At 45.0% G+C, this 20801-nt stretch overlaps 9 protein-coding genes across 9 annotated transcripts in view; 3 read left to right on the top strand and 6 right to left on the bottom strand.

Annotated features, from left to right (window-relative positions):
• The window catches only part of LOC126559223 (myosin regulatory light chain sqh-like), a 75462-nt gene extending 54725 nt beyond the window's left edge, over window positions 1-20737 (bottom strand). The window contains exon 1 of the mRNA XM_050215348.1: window positions 20734-20737. The gene's annotated coding sequence lies outside the window, so the exon portion shown is untranslated. The remainder of the gene's footprint in view (window positions 1-20733) is intronic.
• LOC126557201 (RUN domain-containing protein 1) lies at window positions 134-2558 on the bottom strand. The gene is made up of 3 exons (XM_050212886.1): window positions 578-2558; window positions 409-506; window positions 134-338 (listed from the first exon to the last, which is right to left on the bottom strand). Exons 1-3 carry the CDS (start codon window positions 2522-2524, stop codon window positions 134-136), a joined length of 2250 nt encoding a protein of 749 aa, XP_050068843.1. The 5' UTR covers window positions 2525-2558.
• LOC126558058 (carboxypeptidase D) overlaps window positions 493-20801 on the bottom strand; it is a 195372-nt gene continuing 175063 nt past the window's right edge. Inside the window, exon 6 of the mRNA XM_050213995.1 lies at window positions 493-504. The gene's annotated coding sequence lies outside the window, so the exon portion shown is untranslated. The remainder of the gene's footprint in view (window positions 505-20801) is intronic.
• Window positions 4528-6476, bottom strand: LOC126567221 (PR domain zinc finger protein 5-like). Its single transcript, XM_050223453.1, has 2 exons — window positions 5145-6476; window positions 4528-4684 (listed from the first exon to the last, which is right to left on the bottom strand). The coding sequence occupies exons 1-2, from the start codon at window positions 6449-6451 to the stop codon at window positions 4528-4530; spliced, it is 1464 nt and encodes a 487-aa protein (XP_050079410.1). The 5' UTR covers window positions 6452-6476.
• On the top strand, window positions 7011-7473 carry LOC126559407 (FAU ubiquitin-like and ribosomal protein S30). Its single transcript, XM_050215560.1, has one exon. The coding sequence runs from the start codon at window positions 7033-7035 to the stop codon at window positions 7426-7428; it is 396 nt and encodes a 131-aa protein (XP_050071517.1). The 5' UTR covers window positions 7011-7032; the 3' UTR covers window positions 7429-7473.
• Window positions 7780-9953, top strand: LOC126557275 (DNA-dependent metalloprotease SPRTN-like). Its single transcript, XM_050212988.1, has 2 exons — window positions 7780-8175; window positions 8244-9953. Exons 1-2 carry the CDS (start codon window positions 7780-7782, stop codon window positions 9951-9953), a joined length of 2106 nt encoding a protein of 701 aa, XP_050068945.1.
• On the bottom strand, window positions 10501-12356 carry LOC126567220 (zinc finger protein 37-like). Its single transcript, XM_050223452.1, has 3 exons — window positions 12234-12356; window positions 11978-12159; window positions 10501-11911 (listed from the first exon to the last, which is right to left on the bottom strand). The coding sequence occupies exons 1-3, from the start codon at window positions 12354-12356 to the stop codon at window positions 10501-10503; spliced, it is 1716 nt and encodes a 571-aa protein (XP_050079409.1).
• LOC126556881 (uncharacterized) lies at window positions 13731-17826 on the bottom strand. The gene is made up of 4 exons (XM_050212425.1): window positions 15044-17826; window positions 14270-14372; window positions 13906-14192; window positions 13731-13833 (listed from the first exon to the last, which is right to left on the bottom strand). The coding sequence occupies exons 1-4, from the start codon at window positions 17779-17781 to the stop codon at window positions 13731-13733; spliced, it is 3231 nt and encodes a 1076-aa protein (XP_050068382.1). The 5' UTR covers window positions 17782-17826.
• On the top strand, window positions 18959-20620 carry LOC126558021 (prostatic acid phosphatase). The gene is made up of 3 exons (XM_050213954.1): window positions 18959-19144; window positions 19275-19373; window positions 19462-20620. The coding sequence occupies exons 1-3, from the start codon at window positions 18992-18994 to the stop codon at window positions 20536-20538; spliced, it is 1329 nt and encodes a 442-aa protein (XP_050069911.1). The 5' UTR covers window positions 18959-18991; the 3' UTR covers window positions 20539-20620.

The following is a 20801-nucleotide window of genomic DNA, read 5'->3' as shown; positions in this document are numbered from 1 at the left end:
TGGAATGGAGCATCGGCTACAACGAGTTGAAAGGTATGTAAAACAATCTGTCGTATTCAGTAACTAAATTAAAGACCAAGAACGAACCAATCGCCACGTGGTTCGTCTTGCTGTTGCTGCTAAATATGTTTAACTACATAAAAACGTCTTTGATATTTTTGAACTGACGAATCGACAAATCAACTGGAAGATCGAACCGGTACTGCGTCAGACGATCGAGCGTTTTTAAACCGTCACGAAAGCCCGTGTTGGCTACGTAGCTCCAGCTGGTGTAATGGGAGCTGACCAGTTCCTTACACTGGAAAATAAGGTACAGCCATTGCGTTAACTTCTGGGCGCTGTATGAAATACGAAAGGAAATGCTCAGTTAGTATATGCAGACAGTGTATTAGCAAACTTGTCTTTTACTTTAATCCAGCACATATGAATGCCTTGAACTGTGAATCATAGCTCCGCTTGTAGGGACTGTGCAAAGCCACGATCGAGCCAATCGCACTGAGAAGACTCTGTAATGTAAAGAAGATTAGATGAATTTTAATTCCAATTTACTAACTTTCCATAACAAAAACTAATGTACCTGTTTATTCGATAGTGGTCTACCATCCACTATGTCCAGGTTGAAACTTTCCGACAGCTTTCTTGCCGGTGTCGAGTTGTACCGATCACCATTTTTGATGTTATAGTATACCAGCAGTAACTCCCAGGCATGCATTGTGTCATCGCTATTGCTATCGAACTGTTGTGATTCCAGCTCGTCATCTTCCTCATCATCCAGCTGGGAAAACAGATTGTCTTCCACGGTTGCATCCGGCGTGTTCTCCGCTTTCGGCTGTTTCTTGGTCGGTGCAGTAGTTGTCGCCCCGCCAGTACTCTTTCGTCGGATGTCCGACCGATAAAAACCCCCCTCGTTTGATCGTGCGCTCAGGCTGGAATGATTGCTGCCGCCCGTCGATGCAGAAAAGCATCCGGATATGAATGGAACTAAGCTGTGGCTTGCAGTTTCGGAATTTCCCCGCAAACCGTGTTGCATCAACCGTTGGATCGTTTTGGCCAAACGTTTGCGAACCAGCAGCGTGAGTTCGTAATTTTTCCTATTGCCACTACGATTCGAACGACCGGTAGCATCGTCCTCGTCTTCCTCGTTATGGTCCGCTTCTTTGGATGATATTTCGTTTTGCAACGTTAGAACCAACGATGCTATCTCCTGCACATCGTACTCTAGCCTAGCACGAATGTCGCCCCAACAGTTTTGTCGCGTTCTCGCCATCATTTTCGTCTGATAGTTCGCTTCGCTGGTCCGATGCTCACTGCCACAGTTGAACTGGGACAGTGCAAACATCTGCAGCAAGGTTCCGGCCTTATCCATCAGTCCGAAAGCTTTGCTGTTGAAGGATTCTCGCTTCGCTGCTGCCGCTGCTTGGTTACTATGATTGCTGCCAATGTTCGAACTACATTGACTGGACACGACAGGCTTTGAAAGCGTGTGACGATCAGTCCCAAGTTCTTTGGAAGCCTCTTTACCATGGGGTTTGCTTGCTTGTTGTTGCTGCTGTTTCTGTTGCTCCAGGAAACGTTTTTTAATTTCTGCCTTCTCGTTCGTCTGCAGGAACCCGATAAATCGTTCCAGATCCTGAATCTGCGTCTTTAGTTGCGTCACCAACTGTTCCTTCATCTTCAGCGGATTCACCAGCTCGTCCAGTGCACTGTCCACCTGCTGCCGAAGGTCCTCCGAGGTAAGCTGCGGCAGATCAAGCTCGTTCAGGTTGAGGTTGATCTTTTTCTTTATCTCCTCGATGATCACTTTCTGCTTTTCGAGCAGTATCGTTTGAGGCAGTATGCCGGGCGTACCAGATTCGTACGCGTACCGCTCAAGGTCCATCAGTTGCGATTTCAGCTGCTCGATAAGTTCCTGTTGCTTTTCGCGCAGATTTTCCACCGACTCGGGACTTCGGTCGAGGTTGGCCACTATTTCGGGAATGTTTTGCTTTACGGGATTTTGCTGGATTTCCGGTATGCCGAGGAATGCAAACTCTTCCAGATTTTTTAGCAGCGTGTCCCGTTCCTGAGGTGGCGCTTCGACGATCTGTCGAAGACGCAGCTGCACCTGGGCGAAGTGCGACGTGAGTGCAATCAAGTTTGAGGAAAGGATCTCATGTTCGTCCTCTAGCGATTTCAGTCGTTCACGCTCCACTGTTCTCGCTCCTCTTCCATCTGGCATCTGGGTCCGTTCGTCATCATCGTCGTCGTCGTCGTCTACGTCGTGGTGATGATGGTCGACGGTGGTACTTTCATCGGTGAGCGCCTGATTCGACTCGGAGCTAAAGGCAGAATCAAAATCAAACTCATCTTCCGATGAATTCCTCGGCATGGAGCGATCCGCTTCGACGAACAAACCAAATTTCATATCCGCTTCCACGTTGCCATCGTCACACGCTTCCTCGTCCGTTCGCTTTCCTACGCACGCCTGCTCACCCTGGTCCACAATCGAGACAGCCTCATCGATTCGTATGCCCACGGTGGACATGTTTGAACAATTACTTCCCTTTTATTGCTCACAGCAGCGATAAAGCAAATTTTTCCAACAAACCGTTCACCCAATCGGCTAGCCCAATACTGGTCCTCAATTTCCTGCAATCATTCCGTTTTGCTTTTCTATCCTGTGGCGTCGACGTCGCAGAAATTGTCGATTCTGTGTGGGCGCCTCACTCGAATGACGTATTTTGTGGGCAAGCTTTCTTCATTGTTTCCTCACCATATGTAATCAATGAACCTAATTATTTCACTTGGATGTTACACTGAGATACAACAGTCACTTCCTTAACAGTAGCGTTAAATGTTGCAGCATAATAATTTTGTAAAACGCGTTGCAATTTACTTCGTTCTAGACTCTGCACCTGGTTGGACTTGTATAATATAATCAGTCCCTTTTTCTCACGTCCTTTTCTGTGCTATGCGTATTGACAATTTAACAAAGCTTTTTTATGCTTCCCAAGTGTTGGTACAATGCTTTTGCCATGTTTTGGATCCCTCAAATGCCACGCGCATGTGCAGCAAGTTGGAAAACAGCATGCATGAACCTTTACCGTAGCACGTGTGAACTATATTATTGAGGGATGGAAAGCTTTATACCCTGGAGCTGCTTTATTTACTTACAGAGCACATTACTTCTCGCTGTGAACGAATTTGTGATTCAAATAAAGACACATCTCACCATTGAGTATGACTGTCCATCGTCTTTTGTACTATATCTATTGAGGTAGCAATGGGCAAAAAGGCGAAGGACTGCAATTAAGTGTTTGTTTGTATTATGAGTTGTGTACCTCAGTGAAATCAAAATCAAAGAAAATCAAGATTTTTGTCCTAATGGCTTTATCGTTCGTGAATCTTATCATGAAGAACCATAAAATCCATCGTTATACAAAACTCCACGAACGATGCCTGAGACGGGAGTGACAATCACTCAATATGATCGGTTAATAGAGCTTGAAAAATATCCTATCAACGGTTGGGCACATTGTCGATCAAGACTCCTAAACTGTCCTCAGTAACGGCTAATTGAATCGGATTACCATCTATCCGAAGTTGTAAACGTGTAGTAATATTTTTAAAGAATACTTTTTGGATGCAGTATTCGTGCAAAATATTATTAATTGGGTTTTTTATATTCGTTTTATATTAATAAATATCAAGAAGTCAATTTTATCGTTATCATATCGGCGACCCTCAACAATTACAATGGCATGCTTGAACATACTCTAATAAGGTGATATTTAATCCTTCGGATCGGATCATACTTTCCAGATATTTCCATATTTCATATTTATTCAATACATAGTCCACCGGACTACGGCTTACCTAGACGCAAATGAAACAGGACATATATTAGACGCGTTGAATGCCAGACGTTATATTATCAATTTTACAATTCCCCGTAGGGAGAATTGACTAACGAAATACATGGTATCGGCAGTCTAGAAAATCATTTTCTATGGCCGGAATGACCTTAGAGGTCGTTAAGCCAAGAAGAAGAAGAACAAAACGTATATATATATATATATATATATATATATATATATATATATATATATATATATATATATATATATATATATATATATATATATATATACATATATATATATATATATATATATATATATATATATATATATATATATATATATATATATATATATCGCGGATGTTCCCTGAATGTTCAAACAATCTGTTGAATCCTAACAAAATCCTAACATAAGCATGGAACAGCACGATTTCAAAACAATTAATAAACGGATAAGATGCTTGAATTTGAGAACGGCTTGACAGTTATACATTCAAAAAAACTGATAAGAAAATAAAAAACTTTTACTATGTGTCCGCGCTTGAGCCAATAAGGATACGAAGATTTTAACATTTCAATTTCATCTGAATGCGATCTTTTCAATACGATATCGGTGGATATTTTTCTAGTCATGGTTAGTAGCCGGTTTTTGGTGGCTTAAATTACGTACCATGCAATGTTCCACATCAACAAGATGCGCTTTCCTGTCCGTAGCTTAAAGAAGAACCATCAATCCCGGTCGCTTTCTGACGATCTACCATTTTTTTCGATTTGTAAAGCTTAACTCCTTCGAAAACAAGTTCGTGTACGCGTATTTTGTGCTGCGTTAGCATATAATTGAATCTGTAAAGAAAAACATATGGCGAGTTTTTAAGTGCTTGTTTCTTCAGCAAAAATTTAAAATCCAGGGATCTCCAAATCTCCAAAAAGGTGAGGAGGTGTGAAATTTTATGCTGTCAAATCAAATTTATAAATAAATTCAACCAATAGATTTCGGAAAAACGGAAACTTAAACAGTTCCAGTATCCAGGGCTGTTACAGAAGTCCAAATGCAAAAACCTCGACACCGGCGCCAAGACGAATGCAACTCATAAAATTAGTGCATTAAGGCATTGTTAATGAAAAAACTAAAACTTAATTTTGTATACATAAAGAGATCTATTATTGTCTATTGTTGCGGCACATAAGATGCATTACAAGGGCAATATTCACAAATATTTCTTTCCTACTGGCAAAGGCAAAAAATCGCATTTCAACCATTTGGAAACCACACCTGGGATATAGATCATAAAGTTCTACATACCTATAGCCTTTGCCGCAATATTCACAATAGATCCGATCGCCTGTGTGCAACATCACGTGCTTCTTCAGCTTGTGCGGAACTGGGAAAGCTTTGTTGCAAACTTTGCAAATATGTTTCGGTGCCTTGCCCCTGTGGGTGGTGCTCATGTGCCGTTCCAGCCCCTTCTTCCAGCTGTACTGTACGCCACATATTTGACATGGAAACGATTTGCGCTCGTGCTTTGACTCTACGTGTTCCTTCAGGCCTCGGCGCGTCTTAAACTTGTGGCCACAGATGTTACACTCATGATTACGGGCGCTGTTGTGTAGATTGATGTGGGCCTTAAGCCGATTAAGCGTCTTATAAGAATTTCCACAAATTTCGCACATGTGTAATGATTCCTCCTCATTGCCAGATCCGCTGCGCTCCTGCTGTTTGACTGTGCGTGTAAAAAACTCTCGAGAGGAACTTTCATCCCCATAATCATTTGCGTAATGTTCCGACAGCAGTTGGTTTTCAGATTCACACGGCTCTGTCTTCAGATTCTCTTCACATTCGTCCGCTGTACTGTCGCCGTGCGGCAGCTCTTCACCGTAGGATTCAAACTCGAACTCGTTGGCAAATTGCTCCTCAATTACATCCGACTGCGACGTGTGGACCACTACTACTTCTTCACAGTTGTCGGGAGATACTTCTCTATCAACGGATGTGCTATCTCTCTTTTTCACGTTTACGTTGCTGGGGTGTTCAGCGGATGTTAATTGCTTCGCAATGCAACTCTCCTTCGACGGTCCGGACGTCGATGCTTTGTTGTTAAAAATGGCTTTGAGCGTTTCTTGTGCGTCGAAACATTTCTTCCAAAACTTTTGCATCGTGCTGCCCAACGCCTTACAACGGGTGCACACTCCTGTCGGAAGAGTGGTAAAGTCAGACAGTTGCAGCTGATGTTGGAATATTTCATCCAGATTCGATAGCAACTCAAGGTCTTCGTCAAGATTACAAGCTTGCTGCTGTCCACACAGTCGGCAGTACACTCGATCCGACGCCGCCGGTTTCAACGGACCCGATTTTACGCCCGGACATTGAACGTTACGCGTAGGGAGAGCACCAAGCGCAAGCTTGGGTACCTTATGGCGTTTGTTGATGAGATCCGGTTCAAAGTGCTCCTCGCAGATCAAAATTTTGTCCGGCAAACTGTCCAAGGGAATCACATCCGACCAGCCGGAATTTATCCACCACTTTTCAAATGGCAGCGTGCGGGTGAAAGGAAATACTACAAAGTCCGGAATTCTGGGTACACAATGGGGAAAGATGCAAATTACTTCCATGTTGGCTAGTATCAAATTGTGTTGATGTGCGTCTTTTCCCGTAATGTTGTTGTTGTTGAAGATTTGACGTATGTTAGGCGGTGGTCTATGCGCTGGGGGTAAAATAGAAATTGAAATTGGGTGTGTAATTTTCACAAAAAAAAACTCTATAAACCAGCTAAAAAGAAATCGAAAAAGATTAGAAGATTCTTTGCTGCACAAATTCATGTCGGTAAAACTTGTCTGGCATTTGACTCATTGCATTAAATAGTGTACAACTGAGCAGCTAAACCAGTGCGAAGAGCTAGGTACCGGAAGTTAGCTGGGGAACTGCACAGACAATGTTTACGCCAGTCTGACAGCATGTGACGTTTATACATTTGGTAACATTGCTAAATGGCATTACCTGATCTCCATCACATTGGCCATCTATTCACTTTACTTCATGTTCGTGCTAAGAGCAACCGTACGAAAACCTCACAATCAACATCCGTTTTGCAGTCGAAACGAATAAGCTTTTTAAAGTAAGTACTGGGTAGCCACTTTAGGAAAAAATGGTCCTATTAATGTATTGTGGAATTTTGTTCGTAGCAAGTGCAAAAATGCAGCTGCACGTACGAGGATTGGGCACGCACGTTTTGGACGTCCAGCCGGATGACAACATTGCTCATGTGAAAGCCTTAGTGGCCGAACTGGAATCGGTCGATGCGTGCGTACTTCATCTGCATTGCGAGGGCAAACCACTTGCCGAAGATGCCACCGTCGCTCAATTGTCCTCGGTCGAGCTCGATGTCACGGTTAACCTGCTCGGTGGTAAGGTGCACGGTTCGCTCGCTCGTGCCGGCAAAGTGAAGGGACAGACACCAAAGGTGGAAAAGAAAGAGAAGAAGAAGAAGAAGACTGGCCGCGCTAAGCGACGCATCCAGTACAACAGACGCTTCTCGAGTGTAGTCCAGGCGTACGGACGTCGCCGTGGTCCGAATGCTAACTCGGCCTAGGCGTAAGCGACGGGAAACGACGGGTCAACGTGTATGCTGCTGAGCGGTGGATGATCGGGGAAGGCAACAATCCATATTGCGTTTGTTCAACTACGGTTGAGCATGGACAATGAGTCGCTTATGTATCATACAAAACCTACGGATTGATTGTAAAATCTTATGAAATAAATTATACTCTGCGTGCGAGTGGCTGAAAACAAACTCGTCCCTAAGTTTTAGACTTGTCGTTGTAAACAACGGCTTTTGTTGGATGTAAATAAATCACGCATTGTCATTCGTTGTTCGCAGTTGGTTCGTAGCAGGATTTGTGGTGATGTACAACGAAACGGAAACTCGGATAATACTCACGCGATGACAAATAATCTAAACAGTACCCAAAATCTGGTGCATCCGGACTGGGAAATATTGGACCCAACGCCAGACATCTACTCGCTCTTTCCATTGTTTGATCGGAAGTTCTTCCAATCCCGATTGTCCTGTGTTCAGCTGGAATGGAGCAAGAAAATGTACAACTGTGCGGGTATCTGTTATCAACGTTCGAACCGTTTGGGGAAGAGCTGTATCATACGATTGAGTGAGCCGTTGCTGAAATTACGCCCGCGGAAAGATTTAATACAAACGCTGCTACACGAAATGATCCATGCGTACTGTTTCGTGCTCGGGATCCGGGAAGGGAACGGTGGACATGGACCAACGTTTAAAAAAATAATGAACGGCATCAATAAAATAGCGGGCACCAATATTACGGTACGGTGCACTCCCCGATAGCATTGCCCACATTATATAAAGAAAACACATTCGTTCTTTCATTTTAGGTTTACCACACATTCCACGACGAAGTTGACCTGTACAAAACGCACTGGTGGAAGTGTAATGGTCCGTGCCAGCATAAACATCCTTTCTATGGGTTAGTGAAACGTACCACCAACCGCAAACCGGGATCGTACGACTTTTGGTGGCAAGAACATAAGCAGACGTGCGGCGGTGAGTTCATAAAAATACGGGAGCCATCCCCGAAGCGGAAGCGTGCATTGACCAACAAAGAAAACATTATCGGATCACCACAAACATCCAACCAGAGTCGTTCGCAAGATGCAAAATCGAAAACAAATAATCCAAGCAGTCAAAAGAATGTAATATCCAACTATTTCAACAACTCCTCTACCTCTACGGGCAGTTCACCGAAAAAACCAACATACATCCCCGGAGCAAAGCCAAACTTTGGTGGTGGTACGTTGGTATTACGAAAACCACCGACCACACAACCGCGCACGGTAACGCCCAAAGTTGAACAATCTCCTGCATCGTCGTCCCGAAAGGTGGCTACCGCTACTGTAAAAACACCTCCGGAAGGTAATTTGCGTAACGTAAAACAGTTTAAGGATTTATCATCCGGCGTGGACGAACCACCGAAAAGAACGACACCTCCTATTCCCGTGTTTACGGGCACTGGATTCATCCTCGGTTCCGCTGGCAGTGCGGGCGAAAGAAGAAGCCGGCTGTTGGACAAATTTCCCGTTGCTACTAGCAACCGCAGCAACAAAAGTGGAAATATTGCTAAGCCTACTTCGCCGAAAAAACCACGCATCGAATTGCCACCCAAACCAACCAGCACCAGTAGTACAAATGACCCTACAGAATCTGTGCTGCTGTCTGACGATTCCGACGACATGTTCGATGAGATTGATTTAACCGCCGTGGGCAGCATGAAAACAGATCGAACCGAATCGATCCGCAAGGAAATAGTGGATTCGTTTGAAAATGATGAGATGGATGAAATTCTTCTCATTGACAACGAGTACGATGACGAGCTGGCAGATGTCGAACAACTGTCCATTATCGACGATACGTTACGCGATCCATCGGTGATTGATGAGTTGTTTAACGAAAGCGATGAACTGATTGACGATTTCAACCGAACAAATGCAAAAATTAAAATTGAAAAACCGGACGACGAAATAGTGTGCTGTCCGATGTGTTTGGCGAAAATGGTTCGTGCCAAGATAGGCGATCATCTTAACCAATGCTACACGCTGATCTCCGGCGGACCAAGTGCCACACACCGAAAGTCAACAACGCTAGTCCCCAGTGTACCGAGTTCAACGATCCATGACACAAACCAACCGTCCACATCCAAGGCTACCCCCCCGGCCAGAGCAACACCAACAGCGACATCGTCAAAGAGCCAGAAAAAACCGACCTGTGATTTGATTGCGGCTCAGGAGCAACTTTTACGGGACTGCGGTTACAACGAACAGGACATAGCGAATGTGCTGGAAGACATGAGCGCCGAAAGTATGCCGGCACCTAGTATGGCAGCACTGCAGGAGCAGATGTTGCGTGACTGTGGTTACACGGAGGAGGACATAAGACGGGTACTGGATGATGCGTCGCCGGAAGAAGCATTATCAAGCAATGACGTGGAATTTGTTTCGGCGATAGAAGACTGTGACTGTCCGATCTGTGGTAAGAAGGTGGCATTGAATTTGATCAACCAACATATTGACCTGTGTCTTATGAAATAACCATCACCTCTTTATGTTATGTTTAACGATAAAAAATATTTGTTTTTCTGTTTTCGCTATCCAGTATTGTGTCATTTATTTGAAAAAATAGATGTTATATCATTGCCGTTTTGGCCAAACCTCGCTAGCATTCGATCAGCTAGTACAGATAACTCAATGAGCTAGAATCTTTTAATAAGCCTGCATTGCATTTAGCTGTAACCAGTCTATTACGGTCTTGAAAAGAATATTGTTTACTATCAGATGTTTCGTACGTTCTTACCGAAAAAAAAATCATTGCCTTTGAATTATGTCTTGAAAGTAATTAAGTACCAGTGTTTAATTGATGATTTGCAGAAGACATTTCGAACAACCATGGCAGCACGGGTGTATGTATGAAGATAGATTCTCGTGACAACCAGGACGGACCTTACTATTTCCAACATCCTCTTCCTCTGCAAATCGTCAATTGCAGTTTCTCGACCACATATCAGTCACATATGATTCAACGACCTTTTACAAAAGACAGAGCCATTGCATTAAAAATAATTAAAATCAATTTATTTTCTTAATCCAAGTGTTGGATAATACTGGTACTGTTCGATACTGCTTCGATCTCTATGCACGGTTCGGGAGGACAGTCTTGTGTCGTCCCACGTGCCTGTTCACTGCTTTCAGCAGTGCCGTTACTTTCACGCTCGTGGCACTTTAAATGGATGCGCAGATTGTTCTTGGTGGAAAAACATTTGCCACAGTGCTGACACATTTCCGACTTTTCGCCCGTGTGCGTGGTGTAGTGCGCTCGCAGCTGTTTTGCCGTTGCAAACAATCGTTTACATTGATCGCACTCGTACTCCTTGAAGTGGGCCTGCAGATGCGAGATCATGTTGTTCACCTTACCGGTGCTGTAACGCTCACAGTGATTGCACTTGTACTGCAGCGGATCGCGACTCAGTATCGTGTAGTGTTCTACCCATGATTTGGCTGGCCGGTAATTGTAATTTTTCGCATGCACCTTGAGATGAAGAATTAGGTTGAAGGACGTGTTAAACTTCTTCGGACAGAGTGTACACTGGTAGCTACGTTCCTGAGAATGCTTCTTCAGATGCACGTCGTACGATTCGATTGTTTGCAGTACCTTCTTGCAAACGACACATTCGTAGCCCCGGTTCTCATTGTGCGTATGCTCGTGGTTACGAAGCTTGTTCGGGTGATTAAATACCATGTCACACTTGCTGCATTTCAACGTAGTGGTGTGATATTTCATGTGCTGTTTGAGTGCGGCCTGCGAACCGTACTGCTTGCCGCATATCTTGCAATTCACGGTACACGGAGCACCGCCTGCTAAATGGTACGTGTGCGTGTGATAATATTTACCCGCCGCGTTACTATAGCGACGATCGCAGTAATCGCACTTGATTGGTTGTTCGTGCATCTTCATATGCGTGTTTAAAGTACGCACACGCGTTAGAGTGATCGTTTCCATTACGCATTGCTTGCAGGTGAACGGAACCTTATCCACGTGGGTTGCTAAATGTTCTATCAAAGCTTTCCGAGAGCCTAACGGTTCACTGCTACAAATGTAACACTTGAAATCGTGCAGCATCGGTACACCAAGGTCAGCTTTGTTTTGTGCTGTTCGTTTCGATTGACGATTATGGTGTATTGTTCGCTTCTGCTGTATTGGGTTCGTTTCTAACTTTTGGGACAGACTTGAGGTAAATAGGTGGTCAGCCTCGGTACTGCTATCCGTGCATTCATTGTGGCAATTCATTTCTACTCTCGTTGATGCTCGATTATCCATTTCCGTTTCATGATGCTTTTCCGAATGTTCAAACCGGGTACGAATGCGAACCGATCTACGACTAGAATTGATATCTGCGTTTTCTATTTGTTTTGTGGATTTATTGTCCATGGCCTTGGCGTCATCATTGGCAAGCTTCGGTTCGTGCATGGCATCGACCGAATGTTGCGTTTCACTACAAACAAAATATCAACCTAAAAATCCGGCACTTTAATTTGACGCTGCTTTTGCTTATACTTACGCAGATTCAACTTCCGAGTCTTGAGAAACCGAAGTTTTCGCCGCTCGCTTTGGACGCCCATCAATTGCGCAACGAAGCTTACGATCCGATTCCTGAAACAACTTTACATGCGCATCGATAGTTTTCAACCTCGAAATGCACTGTTTGCAAATCATTTTTGAAAATTCATCATCTTCCGCAATCTGTAGAAACGTAGTAAGGAAGCACTTTGCATCATACCAGTCTGTATAGCGACGGGGAAAACACCATTACGTACCTCCAGTCTTACAGTGTTTCGTATAATGGCTAAAAGGTCTAGATTTTTACTCGAATCAAATAGTGAGCATAAGTTGTTCCAAGCTGTTAAACACATTCTACAGACTCGATCGTTTAACTCCATCTTTAGTAATGGTTTGTTCCTGTGCGATCAAAGCGGGGAAAAAAGGTTTCTCGATAAGAGTAAATATAAACAAATGCGCTTGACAGTTCTCTTCACGCGCAGAGAAGCGTGTTGACAGATTTTTAAACATACCGTTGATGGATATAGTGATATTTGCAATCTTTGCTCCGCTACTGTTTCGGGACCTTGGCCTGCAGCAGTTCTCGATATCGTTTTCCTAGTGACCTAGTGCCGCCGTTTAGCAGCTCAATATACCGATGTTTTTGGGTGACTCTCAATACCGGCCCACAATGTCTCTTCTGTCCATTCTAACGGTTCGCTAGACGATATTAAATTAGAGCTCGTTATTGAATAGATGTCCTTCCACAAATTGTTATGAGCATTTTCATCTTCTCAACGGATATGGCGTTGCCAGTTATGCAAAGTGTCCTTCACCCCTGTGTCGATCAGTATTTGTTAGGAACCGAAATCTTGGGTTGTATTTCTCGAAGTCTCCAGAGCGTGGTTTTCCATCCTTGGAGGAGGTAAGTTGGCTCTGAGATTTGTGGTGGGTGCAACTGCTGCTCTGCCATCTGCTCTAGGACGTATTAAGCAATGAAATTCATAACATATCTCACAATAGTATTGCACGTTTGCGTTCCAGAACACATTTATTTCTATTCAATCATTTGCGTTGTAGCTATTGTACCAGCATTGTGTAATGATTGGGGTTGATAAATTTATGCAAAGAGTGGTTACATAGTGGTACGCGCTTGTATGCACAGAGGAGCATCGGTATATAACAATCCATTAATTTCAGTATCCCACTCGCTGTATAAAGTGGATTAATAATACGTTGCTTTCGCTCATTCCGTTAGCGAATGAAGATTGCATCGGTTTGATTAGACATCGACGATACTTATAAAATTTTGCGCCAAAAAAAGCAAGGAAAAAAAAACCACATGAATTTCAAAATTGCATCCCACATTCCCACATACTTTTTTATCATGGTAGCGACCGCCGATGTATACTTTGATCGGTTTTGTACTAAAATGGAGGTGGTGATGTGTGTTCTTAATTTTGCCACCAAATATCTTCCAATTTCCTTGCTTAACAATTGATTAATTGAAACAAACATCGAACCCTGGATAAAATTCTACCGGTCGGAGCATAATTATGAAGAGGTTGTAAAAAAAAACGGAGACTCGGTTCGTGTACTACTATTGCAATGTCATAGACGGATTGAGCTTTATGGAAACAGGGCGGTTTAAAGGGAGTATTAAGAAATGATTCGCAATCTAGTGGAGATTGAGTATGTTCCAAAGAAAGAGCAACTAGCATTGTGCCACTTGGGAAATGGGCCTTCGACATGCTGGGGGGTGAGTGGGTTTAAGTTTAATTTCTACGATAGCGTCGCCTGGAGGAAGCATTCTGGGAAGATGCTTGCTGATTCTGTCCGGCGTAAATATTATTCAAGAAGTCGTCCAAATTTGGCTCACTGAAATAATATAAATAAATTAATTGTTTATCAATCCAATACCCACTTAAATCTTCCTTCGTTCGCGCTTACTTTACTCCCGGTTCTTTGCGTGAGCGTCCAATCGGGTCCTTGTCTTGTGGTTGACCTTGCTGATGGTGTTGGGATTGCTGTTGCTGCTGGTGCTGCTGCTGTTGCTGTTGTTGGGAGCTGCTCCCTAGTACGATGCGATACTGCACAATGTGCGAATTGGGTTGCAGGTGTGACAGTGCACCCTTCTGGCAGTTGGCCCATTCAGTGATATCGTACACGTTGCCCTCCATCATCGCGAGATACTTCCAACGCAATCCAAAGAAACTCGTTTCAGCCCAAATATCTCCCTGTAAAAAATTTGTTAAGAAAGAATAACTGATTTTCGGTCTTTCCATCAAGATGCGAGCCCACCAGCAACACTTACCTCTCGTGCCGGATGACGTATCTTGCAGGAACTACACTCCCTTGCAGCGTAGTGTGCCCGTCCGGTCGGTTTTCGGGGGTGACGCAGGCAACAGCTGCTACATCTATTCAAAAACGAGGGAAAGAGAATTTAATTAAACCGTGTGGCCATCTAAATATAAGTGATTTTTAAACCTAAAACTAATTTCCGAATAGTTATACTTTTACACACTATTTTTAAATGTTTTGCTTGTATGATTATCATGACGCGATGTGAGTAATTTCAACACTTCACACGTAGCATAAGATTATTTACATTAAGCTGACAATGTGGTTTAGAGAACGATCTTGTTGCACGATCTTGGAATGTGGCACGATCTTGAAAAAGGACGATCCACCCAAAAGAAGAAAATAGTTGAAATCTCGAGACTAAAATAAATAGACTTTGGCCCGCAAAACATCCTGAATTCAAACCATTAAGTATTTCGCAACAGTTGTAGTTTGCGGACAATTCTTTCACAATTTAAAAGATTCAGCTTGGGGAGGAATTAGCTATGGAATTAGGGCCCTTTCTGGGCACTGTTCAAGCAGCAGTGGATTAATTTCCAGCTAAACTCGACGATTACTCCACTATCTTGATATTTCAAAGTCAACTGAATGATTTCCGGTACATGGAAAGTGTCGATAAAAATATCATGTTGGCGATTTTGCTCGTTGGAAGGAGTATTTTCATAGAATTTAAATTTACTAAGCTCGTTATAATTCCCGTAAGCCCAATCCAACTTCACACGCTTACCGTATTGTGTTGGCCGCTTCCGATATTTTCGTGTGCAGCTGCGTCAACAGATCGTTAATCTCGGACCACGCTTTCTCCGCGTTCAGCGCCTCGGCCAAGCTCTGATCGTACTCTTTGCGGCTTTCGGGTTCACCAATTAGCTCGAACGACCGTTGCAGCACCTTAAACGCTTCCTCCGCTCCCGGCTGCTTGTTCTTGTCCGGATGCACCAGCACGGCAATCTTTTTGTAGTGCTTCCTTATCTGCTCCTGTGAGCAGTCCGGACTCACGCCCAAAATACTGTACGCATCCTTACCCTTGCAGTTCAGCAGCGACGACATCGCTTCATCAGCCGTTGACGGAAGCCGTCCATCTCGGTACCGGTCGGTCGGTTTACCACCGGTCGGTTCTACCGGCTTTTGTCTACGACAGCGCCGCCAGAATGCCCACGGCGAATCCTTTGCAAAGCGACCGTCAAACGATTGGCAAACGCTTCGAAACCATGCACCGGGTCGGGCCGAGTTTTTACCCAAATCTTGCCGTAGCTGGCGCGCATGCTGCCAGCAATACTGATACCCGGACAGGGCATAGTCCCAGGCAAGCCGTACGCTAAGGTACACCACATCGCTCACCAGTGACCACAGCCAGTGTAGTGCCAGCACCATGTACTCTAGCCATTTGCGGAACAATTTCTCCAGAAAAGCATACTTTTGATTTTTGCGTGCCCGTACGGAACGCTTTCCGCCCGATGGCGTTGAACTGCCAAACGTTTTGTCCTGTTGCTTTCCAAGGCCGGGGCGAGATGAGACATTGCGGCCACCACCACCACCACCTGCCGTTGCCACCTTCCGGTAGGTGGAGGCCGTCCGCGGTGGGTTAATCTTCTCGATATGTGTTACATTCGTGCCGTTATTTGTGTTTTTCTTCACGTTGTACACGAACGGAAGCTGTTCATGACGTCCAGTGGTCTCATCCTGCTGACCGGCCGTATCCGACGCACCGAAGCTATTCTGATCGTACTCGTCCGAATCATCATACTCATCGTCGTACTCTTCTTCACCATGTTCTTCTTCCTCAGTTTCGTTGGGTCTCACGCCGGCAGTAAGGTTGCTTTGCAGCAGTCCGGAAAGTCCCTCGGCAACATCGTTCGATTGGGCCATTGTTTTGCCTTTTTTTCCCGCAAAACCACTTCCCTCGTGACTACCTTCCGTACCGGTGCGGAAGCTTTTATCTTTCTTGTTCACCTTTTCGTTCTTGCGGCCTTTCTCGTGAGCTGATCTTAGCGAACTTTCTGAGGCAACGTTCCCATCCACTTTGAAGCTTCCATCCGTGTGCGTGGGAGAAATCGTTCTAGTTCCAGCACCATTTCCCTTCCGCACACTTCCTTCGATTAGTCGTTCCTTCTGGGGACCCGATCCCGCTACGCTTCCAACCGATTTTCGATCCCCATTGGCATTCGTACGCTTTGACTCTCGTTTCGATTTACCACCCATGGCACTGCCACCGTTTGATCCGTTGCTTCCGGAGGACGCTTTCGTCCCATTCGGTCCGTGCATTGCTGGAAGCACATTCGCCGTTTCCCCGTTGGTAGAAGGGACGCCAGCAGCGAATACATTCCCATTTCCCCCGGGAGGAACATTTTTGCTCAGCACATCAGAGTACGACATGCGCATCGGTTTCACTTCGGCCACAATGCGCTGCTTCTTGTTCACGTTCTGGTCAAGCTTGGCCGAATTATCGTCGTTCTGCTGGTTGTAAACAGCTGATGCTGTGGCAACGTTTGTGCTGGTGCGTGTTACAACGGAGACGGTAGGCGAACCAGAAGCTGATCCGTGTGCCGGGGGTCCTGTACCGACCACATTCGGTGGGACAGGATTAATTGCAGGTTTTGTAGCGGCTGACTTGGTGGGTGATACGGTACGCTTGCTTGTTCGGGCTTCTCGATCTGCAGGAGCAATGATTGTAGGTTGTACATCGTCATTTATTTGGGTCGACGATGGTCCGTTACCGTACGTGCCGGAAATGGTTGGTGCCCAGTTCCCGACCAGCTGACTGATCAGTGTGCTTGTGTTGCTGTTTCCATTTTCTAGCGAATGCGACGATGCAGCCGGTACCGGAGATGATGAAACCGAATGGTTTAGGAGTGTTGGGGCAGTAGGCATAGAGAATTGTGGCAACTGTTGTTGTGGTAGTTGCAATTGTTGTGTCCGTTGTTGCTGCTGTTGCTGATGTTGTTGTTGCTGCTGCTGTTGTGGGTTATGCAGAGTAAAACCGAAACCCGGAGCAGCTAGCAGGAAGCTGCTATTGTTCGAAAACAGCTCGTACCCTTGCTTGTCCTGAACGGTGTGATTTTGATTCGTGTCCTCCTGGGCACAGGGTATCATACAAGCAGCAGCAGCCTGCTGTTGTTGTTGCGGTTGATACACCACTTTAATCGGTTGACCGTACGTATCTGTGTATTCGTCCTCCATCGGTTGGTGCGCACCACCATGGTGCATAGAATACCCAGCTGCAGTACCACCATAGTTATCCACCATTCCAGCTGCGTTATGATAGAATGCTGCTGGAGTTGACGGTGCTACCACCGGCACGGTTGGGACAGCGTAGGATAGATGCTGTGGATGGGGGACCAATTGCGGCACCACCGGTTGCTGCAACAGCGTTTGGTGTAGCTGATGCTGCTGGTGGTAGTGGTGCGGTGGCGGTTGCTGGTTCGATGGCCAGAAATTTTCATTACCGTCGCGCGTATTATTAGACATTTTCACAACGGATGCTACCTAGTGCACTAAAAACGACCCGAACTACTATGCTGTCAGGCGTAAGGTACATCAATCCCGAACGTTTTCCGTGCCATCGACGGCGATGGTTGATGTGGAACTTCTAGGGCATACACATTCGGTGCGCCTCCAGCAGCAGTTCCACCCCTAACCAACCGCACAATTCTCCTATCCGTACCATACGCTATCGAAAACGCGCGATTCACCACCGACTGCAGAAGAACGATACACGTCCCACAGTGTTGAACGCTTTTTTGCACCGCAATTGTGGCCAATCCGTACCGCAGTTCACTCTATTCGACGCGCGAAGCAGAAAATTATCGAAACGAAAGTCCTTTTGTGCCTCCACGAAGGCGAGAAGAATATTGTGAGAATAAGGAGAGCAAGAGGAGAAAAAGAAAAATATTCTTATTTCACGCATGCACTGTCAAACTGCATCATGGGCTTCGTGTTTGACAGTTCAGTTTAGCATGTCGCTCAACCCTGAACCGTTTCAGCACATAACCGTTTGTTTCGAAAAAACACTATTTTACAAAAATAATTATTGTATGAAAACCTTACGACATGCTAGCTCCTTTTATGTAGTTTTTTTTATATTTAATCGCCTAGGTTATCAGCTCAATTGAATTGTTTCAGTAGCGACGGATCCAAAATGTCATCACACACTCAAGCCTGCCGAACCGGTTCGCGCACCGCAGATTCGCAACCACCATATGGTAGAGTGCGCGACAGCGGCTTTCAATAGTGCTGCGGTGACGGTAACGGAAAAACAATTCGATTTGGCTGCTTCGCAGCAGATAAGGCTCATTATTGCGCTAGAAACAAGTTCGGCACCTGAATCTGATATGCTGAACTAGTGATAAAAGTCTGTTATCACACGAAAGCATTTTCTCAAATATTTTTAAAACGGGGTGTATGTGTGTGTACATGTTGTGTGTGTGCAATAATCAAAGAAACAAACAAAAGAACCAGCTGCCAAAGACATGCCAATCCCGAAATAGATAGCAACAAAAACCATATGGAACGACTCGGGCGCTGTTGAAGTTGAAGAGATTGCAGTCTTCGGCAGCATTTAATTTAAAACGTCGATAAATCGTATTGCGGATCAAATTTAGCCCAACACCGAACAAATTATCAAAAGCAAGCGTCGAAGGGGTGTACGATAAATGAGAACATCTTCATTGCGATAGCGATGGCGGTCACCACATTCCGAGGGGTACAGTTGCGGTCATTGACTGCGTTCCTGTTGGTGGCAATGGTGGTAAAGGTGCTGGGCGCTGGCGAATCTGTTAACGTGACGAGCAGCAATGGGGGCGAAGCGGGAAGGCTCATTTTTGCTCATGTTGTAAGTTGATAACACAATCTTGCACGATGCGTTTTTATTTTTCTTTGTTTGCTTTTTAAGATGCGCAAAATAGTGAAAAAAATGATAATATTTGTCCTTTTTCGTCTTTTGTGTGTGTTTCTCTTTGTAGCTATTTCGCCATGGTGATCGTACCCCGATTGATCCATATCCGAATGACCCTTGGAAGGATCCTAGCCATTGGACCGCAGATTGGGGACAGCTAGTGAATGTAAGTCACGATTGTTAAAAGTATAAATGAATAATTCCCTTTGCTATCCTATTACAGAATTAACTTTATGTTAATTGACCTTTTATAGGCTGGTAAAATGCGCCATTTAATGCTTGGAAAATGGCTGCGTAAACGCTATTCCGGCCTACTGAAAGATACGTACAGCAACAATGAGATTTACGTCCGTTCAACGGACGTAGACCGTACTTTGATGAGTGCCGAGGCAAACCTCGCCGGACTGTATCCACCGATGGGAGCTGACGTGTGGGACACGGCAATAACATGGCAACCGATACCGGTGCACACCGTTACCGAGGAGCTGGACAGTGTATTGGCAGCAAAAAAGCGTTGTCCCGCGTTCGATCACGCACTAAAGGTGTACCGCCAGTCGGAACCATACCATTCGTACAACGCTTCGTTGGAGCAGCTGTATCAGTATGTGACGGAAAAAACTGGACGCCGATACGACTCGATGTCTTCCGTGCAGAACCTTTACAGTGCGCTGCTCATAGAGGAGCTGAACAACTTTACGCTGCCCGAATGGACCAAGACGGTATATCCGGAACCATTGAAATCGATCTCCGCCATGACGTTTGCCGTCAAGACGAACACAACACAACTGGCCCGTCTGAAGATGGGTCCACTGGTGAAGGAAATACTGCAACGGTTCAGATCGAAAGCGAAGGGAACGCTGAAACCGAATCGCTCCGTATGGATCTACAGTGCGCACGATGTAACGGTCGCTAGTTTATTGAATGCGCTGCGAGTTTTTGAACTGCACAATCCGCCATTCGCCGCATGCATTATGCTTGAGCTGCGCCAGCCGACCGACGGCGGCGGACAGGAGCCGTATGTGGAGATATTCTACAAAAACACAACTGCCGAACCGTTCCAGCTTTCCTTTCCTGGCTGTGGCGTTCGATGTCCGTTGGACAAGATGTTTGAAATTTACGACAACATTATGCCGAAAGATTGGGAAGCCGAATGTCAGCTGTCGCTGCTGTCAATGAGTTACGTCGAGGCGGATCTGAACTCGGCCAGCAATTTGATTGGGATCGTGCTACTGACTGCCATATCGATGCTCGTCCTGCTGACCGTTGTAGCCATTGCGAAACGTCGTAACAGTTTACAGAGCGAACGATGGTATCTTCGGATTGATGGATAAGCGGACGGGACAATCGCATTTACGACCCAATTTTAAAATGTCATGTAAAATGTTTCATAAGGCTGCTTTGTACTGTCTGTTACATGCTGGGGGAGTGTTTTTTTTGTTCGCCAAAATGCATTGGTAATTGATGAGATTCGTTTGTGATACATATAAACTCTAGGGACGGAAATAGAACATGTGTACGAGATAAACTCACTGTTTTATTTCACACGAAAGAACTAGGTTCTATTTGTACTTGAAGGTGGAATGTAAATAAAACA

This window comes from Anopheles maculipalpis, chromosome 2RL, assembly GCF_943734695.1.
Source record: "Anopheles maculipalpis chromosome 2RL, idAnoMacuDA_375_x, whole genome shotgun sequence".
NCBI lineage: Eukaryota > Metazoa > Arthropoda > Insecta > Diptera > Culicidae > Anopheles > Anopheles maculipalpis.
The sequence above is the reverse complement of the archived record's forward strand: the minus strand, read 5'-3'. Positions and strand labels throughout refer to the sequence as shown.